Source organism: Gossypium raimondii, chromosome 10 (genome assembly GCF_025698545.1).
Source record: "Gossypium raimondii isolate GPD5lz chromosome 10, ASM2569854v1, whole genome shotgun sequence".
NCBI classification, from domain to species: domain Eukaryota; kingdom Viridiplantae; phylum Streptophyta; class Magnoliopsida; order Malvales; family Malvaceae; genus Gossypium; species Gossypium raimondii.
In genome coordinates this window covers 51,804,866-51,816,560 of record NC_068574.1, presented here as the reverse complement: position 1 = coordinate 51,816,560, position 11,695 = coordinate 51,804,866, and the positions used below count along the sequence as shown (strand labels likewise).

Sequence of the window (11,695 nt, the reverse complement as noted above, 5' to 3'; positions counted from 1 at the left end):
TGTGTCTCGTAACCAGCCCATCTCGATCCAACCTCTATAAATATTATCCAGAATTGCACCCAAAAGATCGTAGCATATGGCTCCCCAATCAGCAGGTTGAGCGGACCCGGTGAGTACGGACCCATTCATCGGCAATCCCAATTGTAGCTGCATGTCCTCTAAAGTGATGGTACACTCTCCGCATGGAAAATGGAATATGCGCGTCTCGAGTCTCCACCTCTCTATGAACGCGCTGATGAGTTTCGGGTCCAACTTGCACCCCGGCCTATATTGGCCACGTGCCAAAAACCCGCTTCCCTCAAGTAATTTTCTATCAACGGTGATAGAGGACCAGACATATTACAAATATAACATTGTAACACCCGATCTACAGACTGTTATAAAAAATTATAAAATAAAAAATAATTAAAATTACATTAATGAAAAAAATTAAATAATATTCAAAAATTGAAATTAACCCTTACCATTTTCATTTGTTTGACGGAGATATGTTTATGATTGAGATGAATAAATTCCCCGGCCATTGCTAACACAATCAAATATCTTTGAAATTATAAAAAAATAATACTAATTTAGAAAAAAAATTAAAGGAAATAATTAATTAAAGAAAGCTTTGAGAAATTTAAGGAAAAATTTGAAAGTTTTTTAGAGAATTTTGGAAGAAATGTTTGTGTGAAAAAAAATATGTGGGGGTTTTTATAGTTTTTTTTTACCGTTGGACCCCCAACGGTCAAAATTTTAAATGACTGTTGGGGGTCAAAAACACGGGCTAAAAAGCGTCCCTGAGGGAGCGTTTTGCCACGTTAGCAAAGCGCGTCCATGTCAACGCGTTTTGTGCTGACCTGGCAAAACACTCCCTTAGGGGCGCGTTTTAACCCGTATTTTTTCTTAAAACGCTCCTACGTGGACGCGTTTTACACCATGTTTGGTTGGGTGTATTGGCTCGGTGGGCCCCACTTAATCCCCCTTTAATCCGTTGTTTGGTTGGTTGTATTGCCATTACGTCCCAAATCTGTTCCTTGCCTAATACACCCGGTCCCGTAATAGGTATTCCCCCCATCCAGCGCCGATTAGAGAATCCTTACCCATTTCTTATTTTTGTTTCCTTCTTCTGCCCTCATAGATATCTGCTTCTTCCTCCATCGGTATTGCAGATCTGTCCTCATTTCTTCTGCTTGCATAACAAATCCTCAACATTGTCTTCATCGGAGGCCGATTTCAGGTATGAATCTTTGCTTCAACATTGTCTTCGGCTTTCTCTGTTTTAATTTTTCTCTCCTTTAGATTTTTCAACATTGTCCCCTTATTTGTCTCCTTTAGATTTTTCTATCTTTTTTTACTTAATTCAGATATTTAATTTCTTTCTCATGATACCATTGTTGACGTAGCTTTAATTTTAGTATTTCTTGTAGTTTTTCTCTCTTAGAAATTGAAACAGAGAGTTTAGGATTTTGAGAGGTTTGGATTCTGGTGGAAGAGTTGATGTCAGGTTGTTCTGCTGTTTGGTTCTGTGTTTTTGCTTCAATAAGGTAGAGAAGAAAATGGTGATAATTGCTGTTGAGTAAGAATATCATATGAAAACTGGAATAAGAATGAACTTTTAATCCTAACAGGATTTGTAGTTTTATATTTGTAATTCAACACTCGTTTTTCAGTATCAATTCATGGCAGAGTGTTAACTGGTGCAAAATTGTTGCTTTAGATGTTTATGTTTCTTTACTTTGTTATGCAAAGTTCTCATTTCTTTTGTTTGAAGTTTCAAATTGTCTGCATCTCTTTAAGTTTGTGAGTTTAGAAGATGGCAGCAGCTTTAGATTCTTTTGTTGACAGTCACTAAAATGCTTGGTTCTAAGGTTAGCAATATTACATTATGTTATTGTTTAGCTATGTCATCTTTTTTTCAGCGTCTAGACTTGCAACTTTTATTTCTTTTCCTGAAGTATTTATGGCTGGCCTTTTTTTGGTATATCTCCGGATACGAGTTTGAAGATGTCTCAAAAACTTGCAAATATTTTCCTTTTCATCTTTTCATGTGTATAAGTTGATTCTTGCTGTCATAAAGGGCAGGTTTTGAAGGAACAACATCTTGAAAAATATGCTACTGTAGTTTTATGTATGATTTCTTTTATGGTTATTGAGTGTACAAAATTCGCCGTTTGTTAATATATTATCTCATAAATCTTCCTTAAGAATAATTGCTGCAAGTGGTTTTGAGTGATGAAAGAAGTAACGCATGACTTTCATGCTTGGAAGCCTAGCTTAGTTATAAATTGTGTAATGCAGATATGATTTCCCCTGGGCACCCACAAGGTTTATCCCATTTTATGGTGGTGCTGATTACCATGATTACCATCATTATGTTGGAGAACAAAGCCAGAGCAACTTTGCTTCAGTTTTTACTTATTGTGATTATATCTATGGCACCGACAAGGTAATCAAGCAATGCATGGTTACTTTTTTTTTTCTCTTTGATTTAGTGCTATCAGCTGATAGTATAATTTGGTAACAAATTTCTTTCTTGTGTGATTAGGGCTATCAATACCATAAGAAGGTCTTAAGGAAGGTAAGTTGCTCACTTCTCTTGTTTGTGTCCTTTGCTACTTGCCAAAAGCCATCATTTCAACTTTGGTTTAGCAAATGGGAAATCATGATTATCTACAAAATATACTGTAATAGGATGTGAATGGGTTGATTGGTTTAAACCGAGCTATTTCTAACTTGCTTCTAAGGATACTGATATATCTTTGGAGGATGATATGGATAAAAGTTAAAAATAGTTTACTCTTAAGCATTTGATGGTTACTCATAGAGCTTGACTGAAAGACAAGCATCATCTAGTTCAATCATCAAAAATTATTTTTCATGCTTACTATATACTTCACCTAGAGTCCATTTTAAACGCATGGCCTTGTGTTCTGTTCCTTAGTTATTGTAATGTAATCACACATCATGATTTCCAGAATGAGAGTTAGACATATACTTAGCTAGTTTCGAATTTGATTTTGCTGTTCTTGGATTGTTTATTATCCTGCTAGATTAGAATTAAGAAGTTTGGTCAATGGGAAGACTGGATTTGCACTTGATCTGATGGAAAATATAGATTAGAGTCCAACAAATGTTTTTCAATATGTGTTTGAATTATACATGTATAACTAGTTTTGTTTGAGACCATAGATGATAATATATTCGAAACTGGGATTCCATAGATCTGTTGGGAATTGAGATCATAGGATTGTATTGTTCTGTGACAATTCATTCATTGATCCTTTTAGTTTAAAGTTTCTGAGTCAAAAATCTTTGAAATTTTTTTGTAGTGGCTACTCCAAAGCAGATTAGGGAACTTATGCAAGTAGATGGCTTAACCAATGATGAAGTTAAGAGTCATTTGCAGGTGAGGGTTCTTTCTTGTTATTAATGGTTTTCTTTTCAAGTTTTGATATCGAGTATTGATGTAAGAACTTCCTTGATTTCCAGAAATACCGGCTACACACACGAAGACTTCCAGCTACCACAACAACAACAACCCCTGCAAATCAATCAGGCCTTGTTTTTGGTGGTGGTCATGCATGGATGTGTCAAGATCAGTTTGGAGAATCCTCGAAAGGGAACAGTTCGCAGTTGGGTTCCCCTCAAGGTCCTCTCCAGTTAGCCACAAACACTGGAGGGACCTCCACTACAGGGTGTGAGAGCATGGAAGATGATGAAGATGCAAAATCCAAGTGCTATAGTTGGAAAAGCCATGTTCAGAAACCCAGAAAAAACAATGTATAGAGTTTACCCACCATGAATTTTGCAGATAAAAAAAGAAAAGAAAGAAAGTATACATGGGAGGAAATCATTTATCTTATACAACCACTGTATTTATACATATAAAAGGAGAAGGATCTTGAGAATTGAGAGAGACATGTAAAATTTTTGCAGGATTTAACTTTCCTTGGATATTGGATTCATGTATTTGTTTTATTGCACAACTAGTAAAGAATTCCTGTTATCATCAATTTGGACACTTTGGCTGCAATTATTGTTTATAGTGGTATTCTAGCAATTAGTTAGAAGATGAAGGGCATGTTGATGGTAACCAAGATGAGAACAAACATTTGTCAACATTAATTATTTAATATTAATTAAAATATATTTAATATTAATTATTTCAAATTATATTTTATAGTATCATATATTATGATTTTAGTAAATTCATATAAGAATATTGATTATTAAGAATTTTATTAAATTATATATTTTAATTATAATAGATTTAATAATAGTTATGTTAAATTATCTTTTATAGTATCATAAATTATGATTTGAGTAAATTCATATAAGAATATTAATTATTAAGAATTTTATTAAATTATATATTTTAATTATAATATATTTAATAATAATTATGTTTAAATATGATTAAATTATTTATTATTGATATTAATAATCTTATTAAATTTTAAATAACAATAACAATAATTATTTACCCAAACAAATTTATGCTAAGGGTATTCTAGTCATTTTAGTTTTTTCCATTATGCTATTACACCTCTATTCCATTCAACCAAACACAAGAATACTATTACGCCTTTATTCCGTTACATTCAACCAAACAATTGATTTACTATTACGACTCTATTCCATTACGCCTCTATTCCAATACAGCGAACCAAACGTGCACTTAGTGTTTTTAGCCCATTCCGATAAATAATGAAAAAAGCGGCCCATTTTCGTAAATAAAATAAGAAATGAGCTTTTATTGATAAAATGGTCCTTTCCCCAATTATATTAACAAATTCAATTTGAAAAATAGGATTTTTGGTAATAAACCTACATAAAACCAAAAGAATATGAATTTTCTTTTATCTTAATTACTTTCTATGGCATTAAAAAAAAAAAAAAGTCTTATATTTCCAGTTTAACTTGCATAAAGCAAAAAGACAGTAATAAACCAAAGATGGTGGGTAGTACTCCGAGTCTTCATTTTCATATTTCTGAAGTGCTGTCTCGACACCTATGTCCGACACTTATCCAGACATAAGTATAAATGACATAATCCTCCAAAACCCCTACAAATACAGGATATCTTGAAAGGTTTAGACATCACACAATTCAAGTTCGAGCAACATAAATCAAAACACATTAAAAGTGCAATCAGACACCAAATGTCTTCTAATTTAAGAAGGAAAAATAAGTTGACACAAAGTAAGCACTACTGAGTGTACATCTCTAATATTTTGTTTTTATGCAAATGCTTCTGCATTTAAGTTAAAATTTCCGATTGAAACCTTGGGACTTCACTTGTTTTGTGCAAGCCACTTACAAAAACCATTCTCTAATGCATCTTTCATCCATTCATGCCTGCAACTTTGAAGCGCTTTCGGTATTGTCAGCCAATTTCTCGTCCGGGTGCTCTGCTCTGGCCATGAGTTTAGTTCCTCCTTCACGAACAACGCAAACATTGCTGCTTTACATAAGCCTTCTGGACTGAATTCATCTTGATGAGTTTTACTCTTAAAATGATAAAAACCTATGAAGTCCTATATCCGATAATAAAAATTAGTCCAGTATTAACTTAGTATACATGCAACAATCTTATAAATAATAAATCCACTTTGAATTTGTGCAATTCTGATCAGCCAATGGCAATTAGATAACTAAATCAAAATCTTCAGAGTAATGCGTTGGGAGATTTTTAAATGAGTTGGATATACATGAGTATATTTAATTTTTTCTAAAGTTCTCACGTATTTAGAGAGTCATATCCCACACCATGTTCGAATATACATCAAACACAGGTACTTCAAGAAAAATGAAAAGAGAGTGCAACACATTTGAGAACCGCTCAATTCAATAGGATAAAGCAATGCTATGAAATGAAGAGAAAAATCATGTCATAAACCTTATCTATTGAGACTACAAAACAATCTACTTGCATTTGCAGTTGCAAGCTGACACAGTGTGAATGCAGCTAATCTTACTCAAAAGTTGATGACAATATCTGTTTTCTTTTTTTTTTTCCTTCACAAGACTCGAAGCCAAGACTTAAAGGGCATCAAGCTTCTTGCAACTCAACCCAACAAACGGTGATTATGACGATATCAATCTATGTTACTTGGGCTTCAGTGCGAGTGTGAGATACCAGTATGTTTAATTTTTTCCAAGTTTTTCTATGTATTTCCAGGTCCCTTGAAGGGTAAAATCTCCATAATCATGTCCAAATATGCATCAAGTATGGGTGTTAGGTCCGAGTACTTCAAGAAAAATTGGTGCAACAAAAACATCAACTATACTAATGACATAATGAATAATATGTAGTTATATCTGCTAAAAACTTCAAAACATCAAGAAACAATCTAATATTAGAAAATATGTTAACTTGAAAGAAAACAACATAAAATGCATAATTAAAAGCGAGGAAGAAAATTTTCACCATTAAATCCCCTCGGACTCCCGCCTCTTCAATAGCTTCCCTCACTGCAGCCTCCTCGACCGTTTCATCATTCTCCCAACCTCCCTAAAGTCAAAGAGCAAAAATTCCGTAACAAAATGTTACTCAAGAAATCCTCTTTTCTTCAAAACATTGATAACGAGAAAGCATGGTAACCAAACAACAGTTAATTTTGACTCCATTTAGGTCAACTATTTTCCGTATGCAGTTATCATATTCTTTAATGGCAAGAATAATATAGAACCATGTTACTCGGACTTAAATGTGAGTGTCAAATACGGGATATGCATCCGAAAGAGGTATTTCAAATGTGGTCTTTAGAAGGTTATATGCCCATACCCATGTCCTAATATATATCCAAGTGGATGTCAGATATGCATATTTCAAGAAAAATTATTGGAAAAGCATCTCAAAATTTAGCTAGGCCTAAGTATTTAGTATTCCAAACTCTAGTTCAAGTTTCATCTCAATGATCTCAAACTGTGAATATTAATAACAGGTATGTCTTCGAATGTTAATAGCAAGAAAAACCATCCAGTATGGAGAAAACAACACGAAGTAAAAGATATTGTGAGACTTGCTCTATCGTCAAATGAACCTTCATATTCAAATATGAATGACGATTATTTCAAGCAATTTTATAGCAGATTTAGTTATGCTCCTCAATTGTTGAGTATGTAACTATTCTTGAACAATTCAGTCAAGAATAACATCTACTTAAACTCCCATCCACGTGAATAACAAAATTATCAAAGACAAGTTTATTCATTCAAACCTTAACCCTACTACAAGGAACTCTTGTCCATAGACGGCATTACTAACTTTTTCATGAGATTACATGATCTAATTCAGTAAAATCATATCAGAACCAGAACATCGTTTATTCCTCAACAATTTTCATGAAATATTTACCTCCTATGTAACTTTGACATATTCATTTCCCTGAAGTATATGCGTTCAACACCCATTTCTGAAACATACTCAGACACCGGTATGAAGACATGATCCGCTACGGACCAACAAATACATGAAAATCTTAAAATAAAATTGATCATACCCATGTCTGATACATCCAAGTCTGAGTAACATAGTTACCTCTCAGCAAATAAATTGTATTCTAAACTTAAATACAACATTTCAATCCAATAAAATAGGAAAATGTCATAACTACTTACTACCCAATTATTAGACTACCACAGTGCCCTCCCATCATCCAAGAAACAAGTGCAAAGCTCACTTATTCTGATTTGTTGTATGCCCTATATTGCTCCAAATCTCATTTTTCTTAAGTACCAGTGTCTGATGCCTTTACGGATATGATATAGGGATATAATCCTCCAAAGATCCTCCAAATACATGAAAACTTGAAAATTTTGAACATACCGGTGCCAAACACATTTATATCCGACACTCGCACTAAAGTTGGAGTAACATAATTATTTTCAAAATACTAAGTACACCAGCTACTTTGTCTTAAACGTTAATAGGAAATTTGAATGTAAGACACTAGATTTTTTAGCTAAAAACTGCAAGAAACAAGAAATAGGAATTAAAGGCTACTGGTGAGTAATCCAAAATGCAATTAAACATTACCTGACATTGCAACATAACTAAGGTTGGATACATGCGTTTTTATGAAACTTTTTTATGTTTTATCTCTACCAAAAGTAATGTATATATGGGGAAAAATAAATGCAACCATATTCTACGGGGTAATGGACTTATGCAGGTTGGGAATGGTAGGGAAGAACAGGGAAAGAATGAAGTATTAAACTGTATGCCTGAACAAAAGGCTAGTTTGTACCTTTGGAAATAAAAGACCTGGTCCACTAGTTGAGTTAATCATCAGTACCTCAACCACCTTTCCAAATTTTACATCATCTGCCTCATTTGAACTTCTATACCTAAATGGAATACATCTGTCAAGAGAGAAGAGCAAATTTAGCACATCGACATCAACTGTGAATAGAACTTTTACAAAACTTCAAAACTGAAACCAAGTGTCCCATAAGTCAAAAAAGTCTATGACATTACATTCAGAATGAAACAATCCAATCTCAATCCAAAATAGCAAGCAACAAGGGAAAAAGAAGAGAACAGATTGAAGACCTAACATTCTCCCAACATGGTATGTATAAAAATACGGTCATAGTTTGCCCTCAGACGGTAGAAAAACAGGCCAAAAATAGAGAGGAGCCCCATTCAATAACATCTTCCTCATTAATATGCATTTGTATCTGAAGCTCACATCCTAGTCCAAATAACAAATTGAAGGATGTCCTATCCCCAAGACAAATTTTTTTATTTAGTTCCACCGATAAAGTCAGCATAACTTCAACTGTCAATCATAACTATATAGATTAAGCTGCTTGATCAACCAGTAATAAAGGATATGTTAGGAAATTTCTAAGATCGTTCATTATCTTCCCTAGTTTTTTTTTGTTTGCCTGCCAAGGAAACAGAATCTATCACCATCATACCATATTATTAAAACAATAACCACTACTATTCAACACAATAAATTTTCCAAGGTCTCACAATCTCCTTTTGTCATATGTCATTTCCACCAAAAGTCACTCTCAAGGTCATGTTGATATGCTAAGTCCGCTCCACCTGATGAGTCATTCATGAAATTTTGATATTCCAAGATTAGCTCCAAGAGAAAATATCATTTCTTAAGCCAGTGTCACATTTTTCAGACACTTCAACTACCAATTATACTGAAATCTACAAAGAATTATCCTAGAATTTTAGTTCCAAAAGCTCATAAGGCAATGTAGAGAAGAAAATTCTACAAATATCGTTCACTTCATCACTGAGAACATGTAAGCAATAATCGTTATCCATTAAGCAGACACTATTGACATTTCTCATAGAAACAAACAAACAAAAATTAGACACAAACAAAATCCACCAACTAATCCCAAACTTTTGAACTAAAGTAAAACAAAAACAGTAACACCCACTTGCAATTTTCATGTCAAGAATGTAATAAAACATTTCAGAATTAAAATGTGCACTTTTATGCCATTAAAAACAAAACATAATCAATTTATACACACCAAAGTAATATATCCATTTTCTATGCTCATGCCAAGAATGAAAAAAAAAATCCATAGAAACCTCAAAATGAACCAATCCTAAAAACAAAAACAGGAAGTAACCATTTTCAATCTTCATCTAAAAAATGTAATAAACAACAATTCGAACCTTAAATGAACTATCTCAACACACACCAAAAGAAAAGAAAAACGAACAAACCCTCATCTAAGAATGTAGTGAATCATTCGAATTGTAAAACTACTCATCTAAACAAACAGATAGATAATATACCAAAAATTAAAAGCCATTTGATATTCATGTAAACAATGTCCTTAATAAACATCCACTCCAACCTTCAAATAACCCATTAAAAAACTGCATATACCAATGCACATATACAAGATACGCACCAAAAACAAAATACACTCATTTGCCAACACAATCCCAGAGACGACACAAACCATTCAAAAATTAAAGTGCACCATTAGAATTCAAAAACACAAAAAATAAAACAAACCCATTCTCCAGATTCTTTTAAAAAGGAACATTCTAATTGATCATTCAAAATAAATAAATAACTCAAACCCGATGCTCTAATAAACATTCCAATAACAGAAACAACACCCTTCAAAAAGATAAAAAGAACCAAAAATTGATCAATCAAAATTCTCAAAAGCTACATGCAAACATATCTTCCACATCTACATTACACAGATTAAGCAAATAATCATAACAAAAAACATACCCAGCGACAAGGCGAAAACCAGCCTCGTACCTTTGCTGAAGACGACCCGTACGGGCCACCAAATCCGACATAATATTATGAAAAAATCTCAATTTCTTTTTTTCTTCTTTGTAAATCTCAAATCCTCCTAATTTCAACAAAAGCGATCATGGTTGGTGTTTTTTGTTTCTTTTTGGGGGGTTTACAAAAAATGCTCAGGCTTGTACCGGATTATGGTTCATCCATTGCTGCTGGCATTGGAATTGACGGTGATGATCAATGCTAGAAAACATCATTTAATGGTTGTGATTTTCTTGTCTTTTTATGTTAAAATTTGGGGGGATTTTAAAAGTAAAAAAAAATTCGTAATCAATGCGAAATTTCTTTTTCAGTTTTTTGGGAAGAAAGAAAGAAAAAGAAGGAAACTAAGAAACTAAGAGAGAGAAAAAGAAAGCGCTAAGAACGGATCGAGCGGTGGAGTGGTCAAAAACCATGTGAGCTGAGCTGGTTATTATGTGGCTGGATAAATTACAATATGCATCACCTAAGTCAAAAAATTTACTTTATGCTACCTTTTTAATAAGTAATTATCAAAATCGGATGTTGCATTTGCTTTTCTATCCTTCACTCCAAGAATTATCAAGTATAGTGGTTGTTTTTGTATTTGAGTATAGTAATTTTTTAAATCAATTATCAAAATAAGTATCATTAAAAGTATTTTCTTAAAATATATAGTTTAAAATACCCATCAAATTTATGGGGTGTCATCACAACACATGTCTTATTTATCAAAAGAAAAATATTACAAATTACGGTGTTCAAGACCTCAATACTATTGAATTCAGGTTACTCAACTTTAATTAGGATATTTATTTACCAATTAGTACAACCAATTCATTTAATATTAGAACTCAACATTCGTGAGTGTAATGGCAATGCCGATAATATTTTTAATGGAGACCAAATTAAATTATATATTATATATTTTTACTATATTAAAAATATAATTTCATCATTTTAATAGTTTATATCTTTATAATTTTAAAAGATTAAATCAAATTTTTATTATTTTGGAAGATCAAAGTACAATTTTACCATTACTAAAATTAAGTGTTCAAGACCTCAATATTGCAATTAAGATATTTATTTACCAATTAGTACAACCAATTCATTTAATCTTAGAACTCAACATCTATGAGAGCAATGGTGAAGCCAAATAATTTTTTTGGACAGAATTAAATTATTATCATTTTAATATTTTATATCTTTATAATTTTAAAAATTAAATAAGAATTTTATCATTTTAGGACCAAAATATAATTTTATATTTACTAATTTAAAATTTTATAAATAAAAACTTAAATTAAAAATTTATCATTTTAAGCACCTACCACGTGAGTGTTAAGTTAATAAAAAATACTACACCACTTTCTCTTCTATTCCCACAAAATATCAAACATTCAAACTCTCCTAATTTTCCCAAAAATTATCATTTT

The 11,695-nt window shown here is 32.4% G+C and overlaps 2 protein-coding genes across 4 annotated transcripts; one reads left to right on the top strand and one right to left on the bottom strand.

The window, feature by feature from the left end:
• Positions 1 to 960: 960 nt before the first annotated feature.
• Positions 961 to 3,998, top strand: LOC105775571 (transcription factor HHO6-like). 2 transcript variants are annotated; one of them, XR_008189747.1, is made up of 5 exons: positions 961 to 1,222; positions 2,284 to 2,431; positions 2,531 to 2,563; positions 3,315 to 3,391; positions 3,475 to 3,998. XR_008189747.1 is itself a non-coding variant. In XM_012598078.2 (2 exons), the coding sequence occupies exons 1-2, from the start codon at positions 3,344 to 3,346 to the stop codon at positions 3,769 to 3,771; spliced, it is 345 nt and encodes a 114-aa protein (XP_012453532.2). In that variant the 5' UTR covers positions 2,570 to 3,343; the 3' UTR covers positions 3,772 to 3,998. The 2 variants fall into 2 exon arrangements, 1 of the variants encoding a protein (XP_012453532.2); XM_012598078.2 differs by lacking the exons at positions 961 to 1,222; positions 2,284 to 2,431; positions 2,531 to 2,563 and having other exon boundaries at positions 2,570 to 3,391.
• Positions 3,999 to 4,929: 931 nt separating this feature from the next.
• On the bottom strand, positions 4,930 to 10,687 carry LOC105776083 (nudix hydrolase 16, mitochondrial). 2 transcript variants are annotated; one of them, XM_012598556.2, is made up of 4 exons: positions 10,251 to 10,687; positions 8,238 to 8,352; positions 6,416 to 6,499; positions 4,930 to 5,522 (listed from the first exon to the last, which is right to left on the bottom strand). In XM_012598556.2, the coding sequence occupies exons 1-4, from the start codon at positions 10,289 to 10,291 to the stop codon at positions 5,280 to 5,282; spliced, it is 483 nt and encodes a 160-aa protein (XP_012454010.1). In that variant the 5' UTR covers positions 10,292 to 10,687; the 3' UTR covers positions 4,930 to 5,279. The 2 variants fall into 2 exon arrangements, with proteins under 2 accessions (XP_012454010.1, XP_012454009.1); XM_012598555.2 differs by having other exon boundaries at positions 10,221 to 10,686.
• Positions 10,688 to 11,695: the final 1,008 nt, after the last annotated feature.